At 40.3% G+C, this 21,396-nt stretch overlaps 1 protein-coding gene across 1 annotated transcript; it reads right to left on the reverse strand.

Annotated features, from left to right (window-relative positions):
* Window positions 1-3,069: 3,069 nt before the first annotated feature.
* Window positions 3,070-19,917, reverse strand: fmnl1b (formin-like 1b). The gene is made up of 18 exons (XM_057322366.1): window positions 19,147-19,917; window positions 12,046-12,129; window positions 11,693-11,773; window positions 11,545-11,618; window positions 11,353-11,436; window positions 9,198-9,320; window positions 8,811-8,898; window positions 8,662-8,738; window positions 8,496-8,589; window positions 8,117-8,191; window positions 7,558-7,668; window positions 7,060-7,209; window positions 6,735-6,815; window positions 5,814-6,030; window positions 5,517-5,696; window positions 5,293-5,417; window positions 4,218-4,420; window positions 3,070-3,166 (listed from the first exon to the last, which is right to left on the reverse strand). Exons 1-18 carry the CDS (start codon window positions 19,282-19,284, stop codon window positions 3,070-3,072), a joined length of 2,082 nt encoding a protein of 693 aa, XP_057178349.1. The 5' UTR covers window positions 19,285-19,917.
* Between the last annotated feature and the right edge of the window lie 1,479 nt (window positions 19,918-21,396).

Here is a 21,396-nt window from a genome sequence, read left to right on the forward strand (position 1 = left end):
CTGGCCTGATTAGCAACATTAACCAGAAGATTACTTCTGCATGCTCCAGCCTCACAGCAGTCAATGTTGCACATCATCCAAGCCTAACAACAGAAGACTTATATGATCATGTGCATCTGAGCCAAGAGAGTGTAAGAACCTTTGCTAAAAACCTGAGAGATTCAGCTCTTGGAAGAAACACACCATCATCTCTCCCACAGCAACAGAACACAAGACACAGTAGCCATCGCAGTCACAATCTTACAACTGCAAAAAGTCGTCCAATAACAGAGCAAACAACCACACCACAACAAACTGAAACTCAACCAAGTAGCTCTCAACTCTACATCAGCCAACCTACAAACATGGGCTCTTCCACCCACCAACCAAAGGTTCCTGACAGAACATCACAGCCCCTCACACCATCACAACAGTCCACCTATGCTGAGATGGTGAAAGGCAAACAACACACTGACTCCACAGACATTACAGAGGTGAAGCATCTCTTACATCTTATCTGCAAAATACTAGGTTAAGCCATCTGGACTACCAAAAACACTTCATTCCACTTACTATGGCATCATTTACTATAAGCTCTTGGAATATACAAGGCCTCTACGCTACAACCTCAGGGGCCAAGACTCTAAAAACAGAGTTTCTAAAAAACATTAATAATCAAGACATCATTATCCTGCAAGAAACATAGTGCAGATCAGACGTCGACACTTACTGCCCTACAGGACACATGGAAATGATACTGCCATCCCTCAAGAACTACAACATGAAACATGGAAGAGACTCCGGAGGGGTTATCATTTGGTATAAAGAGACTTTAAAAACCAACCTATCCATACAGAAGAAGGACTCGACACATATCTGGCTCAAGCTCAAAAGAGGCACCATAGACTGTGATAAAGACCTCTACATCTGTGCAGCTTACATTCCCCCATCAGAACTATTACAAAGACAATCATTTTCATCAACTTCAGACAGAAACCAGCCATTTTCAGGCTGAAGGGAATGTACTGCTGTGCGGAGACTTTAATGCCAGGACAGGCTCAGAATCGGACGTTATAGACACTCATGGAAATAATCATATCCTGAAAGCCAACACAAATCTCACCCCCACCACCACATCACGGAACAACCCTGACAGGACTGTCAACAAAAGCGGTAAGGAGTTAGTGTGTCTCTGTCGAGGTCTGGGTCTGTATGTGCTTCATGGTAGGATCCGAGGGGACTCTTTAGGTCGATACACATACTGCTCGGCTCTTGGTGCTAGTGTTGTTGATTACGCCATCACAGATCTAAATCCCTCCTCTTTACGTGCATTCACAGTGAGACCACAGTCCACCTTATCAGATCACTGTCAAATAAACCTGGTCCTAAAGAAAATTCAACAACCTCATGGAGCCCAGCAATCTGATCAAACTGAACCCAAAACTTAAATGGTCACCAAAATGTGAATCTGAATATATTAGTGCCATTAGCTCAATAGAGATCTCCAACCAAATTAATAGATTTCAAATAACACCGTTTACGACGAGCAAAACCGACATAAATACTGCTGTACATCAAATACATCTTATTTATGATAGGTGTATAATTAAAGATAACCTACTATATAAAAACAAGAAAACTAAACTAAAATCTGGTGATGAAATCTGGTTTGACAAAGAATGTAAAATGAAAAGAAAAGAACTCCGACAGCTCTCCAACCTAAAACACAGAGAGCCACACAAACCAGAAATCAGACAAAACTATTGTGAAGCACTTAGGGACTACAAAAATACAATCCATTATAAAAAACAACATTACCTTAACCATACTCTCAATGAAATCCAAGACTCTATTAATAATAATCGATTCTGGGAAAAATGGAATAGTCTAAATAAACAACACCACCAGGATATAGCCGTATAAAATGGAGAACTATGGAAAGACTACTTTAAAAACCTGTTCAGAGAAATCTCCTCAGATAGTCTTACACCTGATCAGAAAACCCTACAAAACAAACTAAACCGGTTAGAATCGACAATCAAAAACAACCAAAATCCTCTCGACTATCCCATTAGTCTGAAAGAATTAAATGAAGCACTAACCAAACTCAAACCCAGGAAGGCATGAGGTTTAGACAACATCAGAACAGAGATGTTAAAGCACAGTCCTACAGTGATGCAGGAGGCTCTCCTAAAACTATTTCATCTGATATTACAATCTGGACACTTTCCTGAATCCTGGAATACAGGCTTAATACAGCCACTGTACAAGAGCGGAGATCAATGTGACCCCAATAACTACCGAGGCATTTGTGTGAACAGTAACCTGGGGAAGACTTTCTGTAGTATCATGAATACTCCAATTCAAGCTTTCCTTACCAAACACAATGTCTTCAGTAAAAGTCTGATCGGATTTCTACCAAACCACCGCACCACCGACCACATCTACACACTACAGGCATTAGTCAATGAGCACGTCCATCATAAAAACAAAGGAAAAATATATGCATGTTTTGTTGATTTAAAAAAAGCATTTGATTCAATATGGCATGACGGCCTATATTATAAAATTCTACAATCAGGCATAGGAGGAAAAGCTTATGACATCATTAAATCTATGTACACAGAAAACAAATGCGGAGTTAAAATTGTTAGCCGTGTTACTGGAACAATCTGCAACAGCCGGTCTCACGCTAAACAACTCCGAGGTGAAATGTCTTCTGTATGCTGATGATCTGGTGCTGCTGTCAGACACCGCCGAAGGTCTACAGCAACACCTACACCTGCTGGAGAAATACTGTCAAAACTGGGCCCTGACAGTCAATCTGAACTAAACTACAATGATGATTTTACAGAAAAAAGCCAGATGACAGGATACAGATACACATTCACTCTGGGAAACACTACAATAGAACACACTTTACACTACCATTATCTCGGCCTAAACATCAGCGCGTCGGGTGGTTTTGGTCTGGCAGTGAATGCACTGAAAGAGAAAGCTAGACGTGCGCTTTACCCCATCAAAGGCAGATTCACCCAAACAGATATTCAGTTCCAGTCTGGTGTCAAATCTTTGATAGTGTGATTATGCCTATAGCTCTATATGGCTGCGAGGTTTGGGCTCCACAGTGTCTGACAGATTACTCCAAATGGGATAAACACCCCATAGAATCCCTGCATGCTGAATTCTGTAAAAACATTTTAAGAGTTCAGAGAAGAACACCAAATAATGCATGCAGGCCTGAATTAGGCAGATACCCCCTGATAATACACATCCAAAAACATTCTCTCAAATTCTGGACACACCTTAACTCAAGTCCTCCTAACACACTTCAATATGAAGCACTTAAAACCCAAGAGCTGAGACCTAAAGCCAGTCCCTTCTGCCAGCTGCCTCTGAACCTTCACACCGGCACAACCGAACAGAACCAAATCAGAATAAACCAAATGATCAGAGAAAGTCAAAAGTCATATTTAGATCACTGGGAAACGGAAAGTAAAAACCAAAGTAAACTAGAATGCTATCGGACCCTAAACAGAAAATACAATCTGTCAGATGATGTCTACACTGTTGGAGATGTGAAACAGAGACGGATCCTGAGCAAAAACAGACTCAGTGATCACAGTCTGGCCGTAGAGAGAGGCAGACACACACAAACATGGAGTCTGTGCCCACTGTGACACTGCTGAGGTGGAGACTGAGACACACTTTCTCCTTCATTGTGATCCATTTAAAGATGTGAGAGAGACACACTTTCACACAATGTCAAAGGTCATGCCAGAGTTTGATAGGTGTTGAGAAACCGAGCGAATGCAGATGTTAGTGGGGAGAAGAGACACACATCAGCTGCTGCTTCATTCATCTATCAGCTGCACAAACTACTGCCTTCATCTGCTACAATCACTGCACATCTCATTACATTCTCATGTTTCTGCCTGAAATATACTTTGATATTGAGATTTTATTTCCATATTTCATTGGTTTACTTACATATACTCTATTTTATATTTCATTCTATATTTATGCCTTACTCAGCACCTTAGTTTAATTTTAATCTCATGTTTGTACTTAATGTATGTCTTTTGTTATATGTTCAATGCTTTGGCAATATTGTAAGAACACACAATCATGCCAATAAAGTACTTTGAAAATTGGAAAATTGGAGAGAGGAGAGAGAGGATCAGGTTTATATAAGCATGTTTTGGAAGGAGAAGAGAATTAGGTGATTTTTGACGCACGTTTCTATGGCATCACAGATCTGTGCTCCGCTCATGCCTCCTCTGCGCAGCGTGATGGCCAGATTTTTGGCCCTGTTGGGCTCCAGTAGGGAGATTTTACTTGATGCTTTGTGAGTCACTTTTATCTTCAGAGTCCCGACATCAACAGGAGCAGATTGAGCTTTGGTCTTAAACATCTCCTCAAAGACATCCATGTTGAGCTCCTGCAGAGACAGCAGATGTCAAACACATGAATGGCAGTGACACACACAGAGCTAAAGACCCGCACACCTTTATTACCAAAATATCACTGCAGTAGATCAATTTTGTTTGCTAAACGTGTTGTCCACTAGAGGGCGCACTGAGACTCAGAAACCCCAAACTATTTAAATCCCAGTATATTTTTTGTTTTACCGCCTATTAAAAACTGTAATCATTTAAAACTAATAATTCATAGGACTGACACTATAGTCAGGTATTGTTGACTTTAGTTTGATTGTTGTTTTATTCATATTTTTAATTAGTTTTTTATTTCTTTTCTTTTAGTTTTCTTTTTAGTTTAATATGTGGAACAATTTTGTGCTTTTGTTATTTTATTGTTTATTTTATGTATTGCTATAGGCTAGATGGTTTCATGGGATGCATGCACCTGGTCTGTGTTATTATAATATAACAATTTATTTTATATTTCATTTATATTTATATTCATTTAGTTTAATATTTTATTGTATATTAATTGTATTAAATTAGGTGAAAACTACTCAACGGGTATTGATTCTATGTGGAGGTCAAACCGGAAGTTAAGTTTGGGTCACAAAATGTTTGTTGCCTCTGAAACTGTGAAAAAATAATACATTTATTTTTATTTCAGTTTTAGGGTTAGGGGTTTCATTTCTAATTATCGTTATATAATATGAGATTATATTAATATAAAATATGTTGGTTGCTACTTTAGGTTGCTTATTTAGGTTATGCTACCTGACCAATAATAAAGACAAGATCCAGGTGACTATGCCCCGCCCACTTTCAGGTACCCCAGTTTCATGTTTCTAACCATCAACACGCACGCACACACACACACACGCACAGATCTCACCCCAAGAACACTTTCATCATCCAGTTCAGTGAAGATGGTCCCAGCCACCTGTTCTGCCATTAAAGCCTGCCAGTTTAGCAGAGGCAAACGATATTTAGTGTGGATCGGCTTCTTGCCTTTAACACCTAAACACACACACACGGGAAAAAATGTGCAGCCAATAAATGTACTGCGGTTAGTAGCTTTTTATTTGAGCATCATTTACTGTACATAATTGCTCTCACCTGTCACTATTGAACCTGCCCTCACAGGTAAAGGTGAAGGGGGCGGAGCTAAACTCATAGGGGGTGGAGGAGGAGGAGGGGCATTGAAGACTGGTGGTGGAGGGGCTGGGGGCGGAGCTTGAACCTGAGGCTGTGATTCTTTCAGAGGTGAGGTCTTAGAATTTTCTGAAGTAGTCTTATCTACAAATGAAAAGAGAGCAGACTACTGTGCTTCATATTGTTCAAGGAAGGAAAAATACGACTCTTTTCTTTTTCTAATGAGTCTATGTGACAATTTATCAACATTTAGGGACTTACCATCAGTGTTAGTGGCAGCTATGACGTGTACATCTAGAGAGCCGGAGTCTGATCTTTCCATGCGAATCAGACCTCTGTCCTCCAGAACCTGAGCGATCCTCTCCAGCTCGCTCAAAGCTTTGGCAGAGCTCTGTCTGTCTTTCTCAATGTCTCTCGCTCTTTCTTTCTCTCTCTGCTGCAGCTGGGAGACCTGAGCACACGCCCCCTTCAGACTTTCCTAAACACGCACACACACACACACACACACACGCACACGCACACGCACACACACACATGTCTGGTTTACTATCCCCGTGGGGACAGTCCATAGGCGTGATGTTTTTTATACTGTACAAACTGTATATTCTATCCCCTATCCCTAAAGATCATAGAACACTTTTTGCATTTTTAGATTTTTAAAAAATATTGTTCTGTACAATTTATAAGCTTTTTTGCCCATGAGGACCTCAATTTTGGTCCCCACGGTGACACGAGTCCCCATGTGTTGGTGTGTATTCAGGTTTAGGTCCCCACCGGGATATACAAACATGAACACACACACACGCACGCATGTTGGGTTTCCATGTTTTATGGGGACATTCCATAGACACAGTGGTGTTTATACTGTACAAACTGTATCTCATATTCCCTCCCCCTACCCCTAACAATCAGACACACCTGTCTGCTCTTTTACATTTTCACAAAAGTTCATTCTGTATGATTTATAAGCTTGTTTCCTCATGGGGACCAAAAAATGTCCCCACAAGGACAAGGGTTTTGGATATTGCCATCTTTGTGGGGACATTTTGTCCCCATACCGTAGGGTTTACCCTTCCCACCCACGCACGCACACACACACACACGCACACACACACAGGTTGAAAACGCACACGCAGTATATAAGCAAGCATATACAATATGTGAATTCAAAAGCAGCGGTACCTTCAGAAGTTCCGCCTCTTTCTGGTGTTCAGACGTCGTCTTCTCGGCCTCATTCTCACACTGCTGCATTCTGAAGATGAGCTGTCATGAACACACACGTTCTGCTCGGTCAGTAGTCTGCATTTACTCGTTCACCGTGTCCAAACCAGGGGCCAAGTTTTCAGTTTGGACTTTATTCTCAACATAGCAAAGTTTCTACATCTTCTGCTTTAGGAAGGTTTGATCGATTATGTAGCCAATGACAAAAAGCTATACACATCGTAGATCGGTGGTGTTTGTTTGAAGAGATATACACTTGTAGATGAACATAATAGTGTATGTTTACCTGTGTGTTTTCTTCCTGTAGCTCTTCCAGATGTTCCATTAGTGTGTTTTTGGCCTCTGTGTCCTCTAACATTGCTCCGATATCAAACATGTTATCAAGATACGCCTGAATCTGTACCTGCAGTCTCTCGCTTTCAGTTGCATTTAACCTCTACACGCACACACATGCACACACAAACAGAAATGTCATGTATAAATGTGCATCGTTGTTATTCACCTGTTTTAGCCCTCTGATTTAAGAGATGAATTATGGCACCGCGGCCCCCCATATAAAGACTTACAATCTTAACCAAAAACATCAGTTACACAATGCTGGAACATCAATTCTTTGGGTTGGTGGTCTTATCTTTCTGATCTTTGGTTGCATAAAATCTATTATAAATTGATATATTTAATAAAGTGCCTCAAAATCCCTCTTGGGGGGAACCACTGCTCTGCAGAAATGCTTTTCTGGGGTTAACTATGTTCACTTCGTTCTTTACATTCATTTATTGCTCACCTCCAGATAACTGTCTAGTCCCAGTTGTGTAAACTCATGCTGTAAATACACCCTAAAGTTCATGTTGTCTACAGAGTGCACTATAATGTTGATAAACTGCATACACGCCACCTAGTGGAGAAACAGAGAAAAACGATCATTGCTCACATAGTTCACCCAACAAGGAAAATTCTGTCATCATTTACTCACCCTCTTGTCATTTCAAACCCGTATGACTTTCTTTCTTCCCCAGAACACTAAAGAAGATATTTTGAAGAACGTTGGTAACCGAACAGCACCGGCCCCCATGGGTCAATGGGTGCCAGTAAACAACATTTTTCAAAATATCTTCTTTTGTGTTCTGGGGAAGAAAAAAGAGGATGAGTAAATGATGACAGAATTTTCTTTCAATCTTTTCTGAGTGAACTATCCCTTTAATTCAACCACATTTTGCTTGATTTAAGATGAATAGATTGAAAAAGGTTTTTGGGCAGTTTAGTGCAGGTCAAACTTAATCTGAACGAATGTGCATCTTAATCCAAAAGATAGTAAAATATGTGAGAGGTTTATAAGTTCTCACCATGAAATCAATGTTGCTCTCTTCGTTTCTAAAATATTCCATTAGTTTTTCAAACCGGTTCTTCTCTCCACACACCTGAAGATATAGACAAACGTTTTCATTTGAATCATTTTTATGATGTGGTAAGTCTACAGGAAAGCACGCTGGGAACCCCTGAGAAGATCAAATCTGTGCAACACAAGAATGTCTGGTGTCAGAGACATCTATCTTAATCTGGACCTTTTGAAATGAAGAGGATGTGACGAACCGTCACAGAGAGAGATGGTGACGGGTTGGACAGAAGTTCATTGATGTCTGATGGTCATCACGATCACTGTAAAGCCAGACGGTCGGGCAGAAGAGATATCAAGAGAAGGATAGTTATTATAATTGTTCTTACCACTTTGAAATGACTAAAGGCAGCAATAATCATTTGGTGTCCTCCTCTGACCAGACACAGCGCCGCCAGGAGCTCCAGAACCAAAGCTTTGGTCCTAACACACACAATCACACTGGTACAGTATGTAGTGACGGCAATGCAGTGGACTGGAAGCACATGAACACACCTGACACTCTTGTTGTTGAGACTGAGGGCGAGTTCATTGACACAGCTGGGATGAGCCATCACCTCATTAAAGCCCAACTAATACACACACAGGGAGAGGTTGATTAGACGAGAGACCAGACCAGATGAGACCAAGCGAGTGTGGAGTACCTGGTAATTCATGATGGCACGCAGGCACAGGATACACAGGTGAAGGTGATTCTTCTGGCTGAGCAGTCGAGAGTAACGCAGAGCTTTTCTACACAACACAAATCAATCATTCATGTGGCAAACATCACTTGCATTCGCATGTTGGTTCAGTCTTTATTCAAGGAAACCTGTGCCTTCATCGGTGAATTGTGCCACTACTTTATACCACTAATGCACAATTTCATATTAAATATGAACATTGTTATGTGCAGTAGCATGTGGCGTCTTTAGAAGTTTTCCACACACTTCCACTTCCTGTGTAACAGGAATGCAGTTGATCCTGATGATGAAAATGATGGCATGGGTGGGTGTGTTTGTTTGGCTTTTGGCATGAGATGAATGACTGACCTTGTGGCGAAGGGCCGTCCTGAGCGCGGGGAATTGTGGGTAGGGGAGTTTGTTGCACTCACGGTCAGATCTTCCACAGATTTCTCATCAAAACTTCCATTATCAGAGCCGTCCATGTCATATCTGAGAAAATGGAGTTTGAGATATTTGATGTGGTAGCCATTGGATAAACAATTAGCTTTTTCTTTAAGAGTGCAGCAAAGTCACAATGTGAATTAATTCATGTTAAATGTTGATTCTATTACAAATATAATTTGTATATAATTTGGCCTTGAAGAAACTGAATGGGAAATGTCTGAGGATCTTTTGATTGCAGATTTTGCATGAGCATGTTTGAGACAATGTTGAGAACTTTTCACAAATGTAGAAACACTTGAGAAGCTGGGGAAACATTATTTGCCATTTAATTCCATTGGATAATATAATACTTTAACATACTTTACTATCTCAAAGAGATTTGAATTGTATTTTTTTTGTTGTGGTTGACAAAATTGTACCCGAATTTGTACTTTTTAGCAACTAGCAGTGTGATTTGCGTGTTATTGTTTTTTGGATACAGATAACAGTTCAATATGTATCAGCTTTATAGACGCCCTTACTGTTAGTAAACATTCAGACACATTTTTGTGGGCGGAGCTTAAGTGGAGGCAGAAAGATCCAGAAAGAATGCATTAACTTGAACACAAACCTGACACATAACATGAGCCTCTCACTGTTCCCCTTTACCTTTATACTGATGCGCTTGTGACGACTAAAGAAGAAGAGAGGACAAACACTTTCCTTTATGTTTAGTTTTTGGCCGATAGTTAACTGCTAGTTGTATAACTAACAACATTAGCTAGCATACCATATATATGTGTTCAAACGTTAACGCTACGTGAAAAATAACCTTGTTCCCCAGTTTCTGATTTGGGCATTCGTGAGATATTTTTAGACCCAAATCATAATCCACACCAACAAAAGACAGTAACGTTAGTTATTTCATCTGAAGTGTTATGAAGTGAAACGCCAGCATTTTTGATGACGGTTTCTGTTCAGTCGGCTCGTTTGGTTGTGTTTAACTACAGCTGTTGTCAGTGTTTTTGTTTGGCAAAGGCAGCGGTATGTGTTAAAACATCAAACTGGAGACTGTATTCTGTCGACTTTGGCACTAAACAACACAACAAGATGATATTCTAAACTCCTTATGTAGCCGAATCTGTGCTGGTTTGTATTGGCCGCCTCCAGTTTCCTCTTCTTTTTGCCTCCAGCTAGAGCCTGTGCGTAAGCGTGACGTCGGTGTAAAAGGGGTCTATAAACTGATCTCAGGGGGGTAGTTTGAGACATTAGCTGCGTCGCTCACTTGTTCGCTATTCCCTATATAGCGAATGCTAAATAATCCACTATATGGGGAAGAAGTGAATTTTTAGATTTAGATTTTTAGATTTAGATTCAATTTATTGTCATTGCACATGTACAAGTACAAGGCAACGAAATGTGACCTCTGCATTTAACCCATCCAGAGAGTAGTGACCACACGCACAGCAAGGGGTGAACACACGTACAATGAAAATGAGTGAACAATTTTGTACACTGATGAAATCTAATCTGTGTCTGACAGTACTGTCGCGGACATTCATCATAACGTATATCACACTTTATGGCTTTATGGATTGTTTTGTAAAATGGTAAAGTTCATTTTCACATTATTTGTCACGATTTTAATAAAGAGAACAAAATTATTTAATATTTCAAATAAAGCATAAAGCTGTCTATAACATCCATTTAATCGGTTTATTCTCAAAAAGTAGAAAATAACTGTCGACAAGAACACACACAAGTGTATAAACGTGCATTGGTGTCATTAACGGTCACTTGATCTCCTCCAGCTGATTCTAATCAGACGGCTGATTTGCGCTGTATCATGGGAAATATGAGTGAGCGAGATGTACACTCAAAATCAGAATGCATTGTGGGAAAAAAGTAGTGAACGAATGTAGGGAATTCGGACAACACTACAAAATGGCGGACACCCCGATTCAGTGCACTACATAGGAGACAGGGGGCGAATTCAGACACAGCAGTTGTTTAGTCATAGCACGTCCCTTTCCCAGACGCCTTGTCATATTAAGAAGTCACGTTCCTCTGTTGTGTCTGGGACTCTGTGTGTACATACGTGACAGCACGTTGAGCAAAAGAGAGGTAATCGACAAGCACGTCTAAGCCCTTATTTTCTTCATTTAAAAATTCCTGAGCCCATCTAAAGAGACAAGAGAAAGATCATAAAATACTGGAACACAATTGTAAATCTCCACTTACAGTATATCTATCACAGGCAAGTGTTTTGCGGTCATGTGATGGTTCTTACCCGATGTGATTGGTGCGCAGCGAGATCTCTAACTCTCTCAGGACCTGCGTGGACTCCTGCACTCGCCTCTTAAACTGTCCATTCAAAGATCATGTTTCAACACACACGTCATATGCCAACACAAACTCACAGACGTACGGACTCATACCTTTCTGCCTCCACCCTGGTCTAATACGGCCTTGAGTTTCTGGATGTAAGCAGAAGGAGGATTCTTTACCTGGAAGCGTTCCTGAGGAGAGATCGTGATTGACCTTTAAGACTTTTATATGTGAACCTCTGATTGGCTAACATCCACTTAATGACAAAGTTAACGTGTTGTTTATGAGGCCTGTATATAATAAATGTTGATATGATGTCATAACGTCACAGTTTGTTTAATGAGCTTTTAATAAATTGGACTGAATGTGGCGAAGCGAAATCTGTTTTTATGTGTTCCCTATATTTGAAAGCATGTTAATTTGTGTTTGTGTGTGAGGTGTTTTGTTTTTGCTCATATCTTACCTGGTCACAAACTAATTCCCATTTTTTCTCATTGTCATATTGACAGAGCAGTTTGACTTTATCAGGTGGAAGATTCATAGAATTCTGCAATAACAGAAAGAGATGGACATCATTCAATAACATTCATGTTTCAAAACCATTAGCTGTATGTTATGTGAGGGATAATGTCCAGGCAGCCGGTTGTTGTGGCAGAAATAATCCCCGTCAGTGTGATCAGGACGTGAAGCGGAGGGTCTTGTGTCTCACTGAAGGGGCTTATTTCTGCCATAACAGATGACTGCTTGTACTTGTACATTATCCCGCTTATTACACGGCTACTGGCCACATGAGAAAAAAACTGGACATGAAATGTGAATTTGAAATATTTTATTAGTTAATTTTTACCGAATGCAGACCTTCTGCGAGGAAAAGCCGTTGGAAGCCTTTCAGTTTTAAGGTAAGAAACGACGTTCAAACATCACAAACAGGCAATTTGGTTTAATCATTTGTACATGTAATGTCATGTATGTTATTAAAAGACATATTTATATTTCATTTGTCAAAAAAACGGTCAAACTGATTTGCTGCATCCGGGTTACCGCGTGTTATTAGTTTTAAGAGGTTGTTATAAGGAACCTGCAAATGTCGCGCTGGCCAATCAGAATCAAGCATTCCAACGAGCCGTGTAATAAGAAATGTTCTTTGATGATTCCATGCAGTACTCAAGTCATACTTTTTTATTGTGTCAAAATAAACTCACTTTTTTCGTTACAATTTGTAAAGATATTGAGATATCACATTTACTTGGTTTACCACTAACAAGTTACACAGTTAGCACGCGGCCACAGATGATTCAGCGGTTACGTATGGTGAGCAGCGCACATATCACATGTGTAATAAACTATGCTGACTCTATCAATGGCCTTTTTGAACCAGCGGATGAGTGCTGTGTGTCCTCTTGTTGCCATGACATTCCCCTTAATAATGTATGAACAGCATGAGCGATTGCTATTGTTACGGCCATGACATAATGACATCATCACTGACTCCACCAGATGATGCTAAACACATACACACATTGTGCATGCAGGTGATGGTAAATTGAAATATTGTGTCAATTGTGTTTCAGGTTGCCGGTGAGCATGACTGGATCAATGCACACGCACGCACACACACGCACACACGCACACACACACACACACACACACACACACACACACGCGCGCGCACACGCACACACGCACACACACACACACACACACACACGTTGGGTTTCCATGTTTTATGGGGACATTCCATAGACACAATGGTTTTTATACTGTACAAACTGTATCTCATATTCCCTCCCCCTAACCCTAACAATCACACACAACTGTCTGCTCTTTTACATTTTCACAAAAGTTCATTCTGTATGATTTATAAGCTCGTTTCCTCATGGGGACCAAAAAATGGGACATTTTGTCCCCATACCGTAGGGTTTACCCTTCCCACACACACACACGCACATTGCACACGCACACACGCACACATGCGCGCACGCACACACACACGCACACGCACATTGCACACGCACACACACACACATGCGCGCATTGCACACGCACACACACACACACACACACACACACACGTGCGCACACTACCAAGTGAACTTGAAACTGAGAACACACAGACACAGACACTGGTGACCATAACTCACAAAAAGTATAAAACACACAGGCTGTTGTCATGCAGTTGCCAGGGTGTTCTGAGGGGTCAAAAGTCAAAAAAGCACAACTCCATCTTTGTGATATTCTGCCTCAGGTCCCGTTCATTGTTCTGTACATCTATGAAGTTTTTCATCCGTTAATTCTCCCTGCATTACGCAGGTAAGATGATTAAACTTTCATATCCCCGACTGTGAGTTTACAGGAGATTATTTTGCTTCAAAAGATGTTTGGAATGCTCAGTAGCCTATTTGTTCTTCGTCTGTATCTTTCAACCGATAACTCAGGAATGTTATCTTTTATTTTGGGAACATTGTAGAATAGGTCTTGTTGAACTTTTGACTACTCGCCCTTCGGTGACTGCGTTAGTAAACGCTCGATACACAATAGAACAGATTCAAAGTTTTCAGTTGAAATAAAAGTAAATAACAACGTAAAGAAATGAAACAGAAATGTTTGTTTAATGGGTTAGCACTATAGACTACAGAAGTACATGGAAAGGATGAAATAGCAAACTTGCATTCTTGAATTTCACATCATAAGATGCTTAAAGTGATGTGATATCTAAAAGTTCAGTCCAGAACATCACGTGTCACTACTGCTGCATCATTCTATTTCTGTGCATATTGAGTTCATGCACTTATTCATTAACATTGGCACTGTGTCCTAATTTGCAAAACAGGTCGAGGGAAGAAAAAGCAGCAATCTGCAGAAATATCGCTCGAGGGCAAATAACCCCCCACCACACACACACACTTTCTCTCGCTCTCAAATATAATATCCCTGATGTTCTGCAGTATATTTTCTGTCCTGACACGTCATCAATGGTCTGAGTATAAGCCACACTGTAGACACAGTTCTCTCAGCATATTTGGATTGTGTTTTAGCACCGTCGTGTGAAATGAGCGCAGGAGGCCGTAGAAAGACAAAGTCAAGGACAAAAACACATCTCCCTTAATATTTGAACTTATCTCATGGTATTTTTATGTGTTGTCGTATATTCTGTCCTTCCTTCCTACTTGTATCAAAACAAACAAAGTTAGGCTAAAATGTTCAAACTTGTGACATTGTCACAGCTTGTTGGAAAAAACGAGTTGGCAAAGACTTCTGTGTTTGTTCTGTGCGTTTATTATGGTGAAGAACTGCCTACACAGACAGAAGGAGACAGTCTGGTGGTGACCGAGTTTGCTTTATTTGATGTGCTGTTTCAGTGAACAAAATATATACGGAATCTACCAAAGTATGGGAATTGACAGTAATAATATGAATGCTGGTGCAGCTGTCTGTGTCACAGATTAAACTGAACCATCAGAAATCTGCTTCAAGCTAACACTGAATTGAGTTCATATAGCTTCACCCTGTCTTTTGATTCTGAATTACATAAATATTGATGAATCTGTACACGCACACAAACTGTGTATATTTACAGTTCTCAGTGTCCCGTCTGCAGCTCAGGAGAAATCATGGCTGATCGATGCAGCGCAAAACTGCAGACCAAACCAGTTTACTGCAGCACACACACGCACGCACGCACGCACGCACGCGCGCACACACAATATTATTCATTTCTAGTTCATGCCATCCAGAACAACTGAAGTTTCTTATCGGAGTTACTTGTCAAATCTGTCATGTTTTAAAACTCTACCTCTGTTTTTTAGACTAGTCTTTACTGTAATATCAGTATTAACAGAGTCACAACTGATTCATATCTAAAGGATTTAAGTCCAGACTGTTTGTGGACCAGCTGTACGGTGGTTTACTGATGAAGATGGATGTTGCAGCTTTCTGGCGGCCGCGTGCAAACTATCAATAACTGAGCGAGCCATCTGTATAATGAGAGACCTGCAGGCTTTGCGGACCGCTTCCAATTCTCCATTCCACCAGATCGGATGCTGCTGTTACCACCAACAAGCCACAATTGTTTTCATGTAGAAAAGCTGCACACTTGGGCCAAAAACATGTATTTACACAGATGGAAAGCCTCATAATTGAAGCAGAACGCAGAGGAACGGTGTGTGAGCATATTTGCATGAGGTTAGTCTCTAAACCCACCGTTAATGACTAAATGAAATGACTTTGAGTATTTATTGGTTTCACTAAATGAGAACTCGTCCTCTGTGCCGTAACATTTACACTTGGTCTCTTGGGTTATTGTACCAAATACACCGTCAACGCTTCTTGCATTATTTGCATTCGATTTACATTACACCAGCACCAACACACGTCACGAACTGTTCTAGGTACAGCAGACCTTGTGCAATGTTCTGACAATCAGATCAATAAAATAGTCATATGTATATGTACTTGAATACTTGTGTGCAGCTCACGTGGCCTTTGGCTCCTGTATGATTGAAGTGTGTTGAGTGCTCATCTGGTTTACAAACATATCGACTGAATGAATGAACACAGAAAGTACTACAGTCGACTACACTGAGCCAGACCTGTTCACCATATAGACCTGTTTGCATAAACATGTTTGCATATTTAGTGAAAAGTGTCCGTGTGTCCCTTTTAAAGGTCCAGTGTGTATTTTTTCGGAGGATCTATTGACAGAAATGCAATATAATAAACATAACTATGTGTTCAGAGGTGTATAAAGACCTTTTGTAAAACGGTCAGTTCTGGTCCTTGATTCTGATTGGCTGAGCGGAGTTCTAAGCCGTTATAAAATACCTCAATATATAACAGCTGACCACCTTACATAGCCTAAATATCACTTTATTTACTTTATTTTATGAAACCTTGCTAAGCATATGGAATAACCGTTTTATAAAAGCAATAAGCCCCGCGAAGCAGTGGGTTACAGTGCATTTTATAACAGCTACGGGGTTTTAGGCACTCCGCTTCGCTTCGTGCCACAACGCCCTTAGCTGTTATAAAATGCACTGTAACCCACTGCTTCTTGGGGCTTATTGCTTTAACATAATGAAGCGGTATGTTTTTCTTATCTTAGAAAGCTATTTCTATCTACATACACCACGGGTCCCCTTACATGGAACGTTGTTTCTACAGTAGCCCTAAAGGGACAAACTGCTCTAGAACGCGTTTCATAAATACATTACGTCCTTCAGCAAAGAAGTGAAAACATGACAATATCTTACTTCTGTGTCAGCCACCGTAGTGCTTCGAAAGAGAGGTGTGGAGTGAGACATTGGTCGCAATTCGCAACCTCAATGCTAGATGCCGCTAAATATCATACACTGGACCTTTAAAGCGACAACGAGCTACTCCTGCTCACTGTTGCCCCACGTGGTTGATAAGCGGAACTGTCTGTTTACAGTGACGTAAAAACTGTCCCAAAGATTTCCTGCTGGCAGCTCAATACACGTGAGTTTGTTTACAAAGCCGACGGACCCGATTATAAAGTGTGAACCGGTGGTGCGCCAATGACACAGACTAATAACAAATACGTTCAAAAGTACAGTACAGTATTGTGGAATCAGTTTGTGCAATGCTGACTATGTATAAATATAAATAAATTCAAATAAATTCAATTTTATTTATATAGCACTTTTCACAATGTGCATTGTCTCCCGGTGGTTTATTTAGCATATTTTGCATTAAGTGAATGCTTGGCTGAAAGATGTGTCTTTAATCTAGATTTAAATTGGGAGAGTGTGTCTGACCCTGGAATAGTATCGGGAAGGCTATTCCAGAGTTTAGGTGCTACGTATGAGAAAGCTCCGCCCCCTTTGGTGGATTTAGTTATTCTAGGTGTTATCAAAAGTGCAGAGTTTAGAGATCTTAGAGAGCGTGATGGGTTGTAGTGTGGTAGACGCTCTGTTATGTAGGTAGGGGCTAAAGCGTTTAGGGCTTTATAAGTAATTAAAAGAACTTTAAAGTCAATACGACACTTAATGGGTAACCAGTGAAGGGTTGATAACATTGGGGTTATGTGATGGTATTTTCTGGACCTGGTTAGAACTCTGGCAGCTGCGTTCTGAACTAACTGTAGTTTGTTTATTGATGATGCAGGACAACCACTAAGCAGTGCATTACAGTAGTCAAGTCTTGAGGTCTAATATAACGCTGAGGTCTTTAACTATTTGTTGGAGTAACAGTGCAGCCTTCAATTTGCAGGTTATAATCCGAAATATTCTGCTCACGTGTCTTTGGTCCGATAAGTAATATTTCTGTTTTATTAGAATTTAAAAGAAAGAAATTACAAGTCATCCAATGCTTTATATCGTCGATGCACTCTACCAATTTGGATAGTTGGAAGGAATCATCTGGTCTTGATGAGATATATTAAAGCAATAAGCCCCAAGAAGCAGTGGGTTACAGTGCATTTTATAACAGCTAAGGGCGTTGTGGCACGACGCGAAGCGGAGTAACAGTGGAAGCTAATTCCATGTTTTCTAATAATGTTTCCAAGGGGCAGCATGTATATGGAGAATAGCAAGGGTCCTAAAACCGATCCCTGAGGTAATCCATCATTTACTTGCGTTAGATTTGATGATTCCCCATTTAAATGGACAAATTGATGTCTGTCTGATAAGTAAGATCTGAACCATTGTAGTGCCTGTCCCTGAATACCGGTATAATTGTGTAAGCAATCTAGAAGTATTTTATGGGCTACAGTATGGAACGCAGCACTAAGGTCAAGCAGGACTAGGAGTGAGATGTTACCTAAATATATATAAAGTGTTTTTAGGTTATATAACGATAGCTGTAATCTTTGCACTATATACAGTGTGCTCTGCAGTGTGCATTAAGTGTTATGTACTGTAAGAATGCCAGACTCCAAAGTTTGATGTTCAGTCATCCTGATTTCATCAGGAGCCACAAAGTCTCTCACTGACATACATTCATTAGATGGAGAAAGTAGATAGAGCACATAAACATGCACCTAATGACGTGCTAAAAACTAAGCGAGACAGCTATGTGTCTCACACTCATACCGGAGGAGATTTTACAGATGTCAGAACACACACCCTTCCATTCAAGTGCAGAACATCACATTTAGTGTTAGGTCTGTCATTTCCATTGGACGTTTAGGATGAACTGAGGGTTGCCATTTTAATTCCTCTGAAAAAGTTGAAGTGATTATAATTTTTGGTAATGCATGCAAAGATGCAAGTCACGGTGTCATGAGGTCAAACGTGTGGTTGTGTTCCTGCAGTGTCACACATTTCAGCCAGCATCCATTAATGTAAATACACAGACTCATTAAATGCTTAAAGGGATAGGTGACCCGAAAAAGAAACGACCTCATGTTGTTTAAAACCTGTATGTGGTATGTGGATCACAAAAGAAGATATTTTGAGAAATGTCTCAGTGGTTTTGTGTTCATACAATGGAAGTCAATAAATGTCAGTGTTGTTTGGTTATCGACGTTCTTCAAAATATCTTCTTTTTTGGGTGAACTATCCAAAGTGTGAAGTGTGTGTATGAGAAGATGTCGTCATTCACTTACCAGCACAATGTTGAATCTCTCCTCTAATTCCTCCTCAGGTGGGATGGGGAGTTTAGGGGCCTGTGCCTGTTTCGCGCTGAATGGCCGTTTAACATCCCGTGCCGGGGACATCTCCAGACTCCCCGCTGCGTTCCCCATGGCCGTGTTCCAGAGTCACTCACACAGGTAAACACATACAGTCCAGATCATCTAAATCTCGTTCAGTGAACCTCTACGACTAGACCCAACACATCCTGACCGACTCTGACAACTTCAATGTGAGCTTTTGTTTCGTCTGCGGTTCAACGGAGGGTCGGTGTGGGCACACAGTGGGATAGAATCCAACTCAAATCATTGAGAAATCTGCTTGTGTGGAGGTGGTCGTGAAGATATCCAATGTGCCGAGTGACCGTGCAAAACACCATGAGTTTAACGTACATACAGTAGTTATGATGAAGTTTCTGAGATCAAGCCAGAAATCCCTAAAGAGTCGTCTGATACTGTCCAGTCTGACAAAATGAAGAACAAACAGGTCTTTTATAATTGAATGAAAAAGATGCAGATAATGCAAATCAATTCGAGATTAGCTAAGAAAAGAATGAAATGAGTCTGATGGATGCAGATGTTTGAGTTCCTGAAGAGCAGAAAAGAGCAAAAGAGAAGTTTACAGCAAAAACAGCACACTAGATTTTAGACACACAGAAACGTCTTCCTCTCGTATGTCTGGTTTTATCCGTGTGGTCCAGCAGCTGGCCTTCTCACACTGGTCTCCAGACGCGACATCTCTGTGCTTCATCCTGAGTGATTCAGGTTGGGAGGAGAGACGAAACGGGAGGAAAGACAGGAGGAGGGAGGCTTCTGGGTCCTAGTGCTGTATCCGTATTCTCTCATTTCTCTCTCGCTCTCTCTGTTATATGAACACTTGTTCCTTACTCAAATATCCACCTACAACCAGACTCTCATGTTACCTGTTGGTTGCTATGAACACATTGCATTATACTTCATTTCGGCTTGGCCACAGAAAAAACCTTTTTCAACTTTGTGTGCATAGTGTATTTAGTCAAAGGAGCGATGCAAAGTGTGGGCAAAAAAGATTATGCATGATAAATGTCAGACTGGATCATCAGGTGCATTCGGTGATGCCAATAGTCTTACTAGACAGCCCATTATTTTTGTTCTAAGTGTTCTGTAGCTCCTTTGCAAGACAAATGGTAACCCATAGTAACCAGAATAAATGTGACAGCCTCATCAGAGGAATCGACTGAATGAAGTTACTTTACTCTGCATCTGAGGATTTTTATGTATACACCACTGTTCTAAAGTTTGGAGTTAAAAAGATTTTTTAAATGACTTAAACAAGGTAGCATGCAATAAATCACAAACGGCACAAAATATGAGTAAAATGTAACATTTTTATTTTATTGTTGTTTGAAAAAGTATTTTTTAGTTAATTTTACAATCAAATCTGTATCTATATTGACAGGCCCATTTTCAGTATCACTTCATTGTATTGTCCACTTCATTTTATTATTTTTCACAAGTTAAAAATGAAAATGAAAAATAGAAAAGCAGGTATTTATGAACTTTTAAAATTCACTAAGACATAATTTATTCTTTATTAAAACTGAATATCAATGAGGTTTCAAGCATAAAAACATATTCTGCAGTCACTGCAGTTGTTTCATCAAGGACGTGAATTCAGAACTGAGCAATGGCGCCATGTAGTGATTCTCCTGCACATTTGCACCATCCTTTGAGGCTCGATGGCTTTGGACAGGGCCGTGCAGAGACCTTTAAAGGGGCAGGTGCTCAAAGTATAAAAGGGGCACATGGAACAAGGCTTTAAATATGGCTGTGCTCAAAACATCAATACAGCAATACTGTATATAGCGATGCATTCCTTGCCGTGTACGTGATATCAATACGGATGCTTCTGTAATTGATAAAGCAGCAAATGCCATGATGCTGGGATTATAAATTTAAGTGAATAAAGTTGTCCAAAAACCTTAAAGGTATAGTTCACCCAAAAATGAAAATTCTTTCATCATTTACTCAACCTCAGATTATTCCAAACCTGTGTAAATGTTTTTGTTCTGTTGAACACAACAAAAGATATTTGGAAGAATGTCAGTAACCAAACAGATCCACCCCCCATTTACTGCCATGGTATAGGGAAAATAAATACTATGGGAGTCAATGGGGGATGGATCTGTCTAGTTACTGACACTTTTCCAAATATCTTAGTTAATGTTGAGGGGGCTGCTGGGGATG

Source organism: Triplophysa rosa, linkage group LG23 (genome assembly GCF_024868665.1).
Source record: "Triplophysa rosa linkage group LG23, Trosa_1v2, whole genome shotgun sequence".
NCBI lineage: Eukaryota > Metazoa > Chordata > Actinopteri > Cypriniformes > Nemacheilidae > Triplophysa > Triplophysa rosa.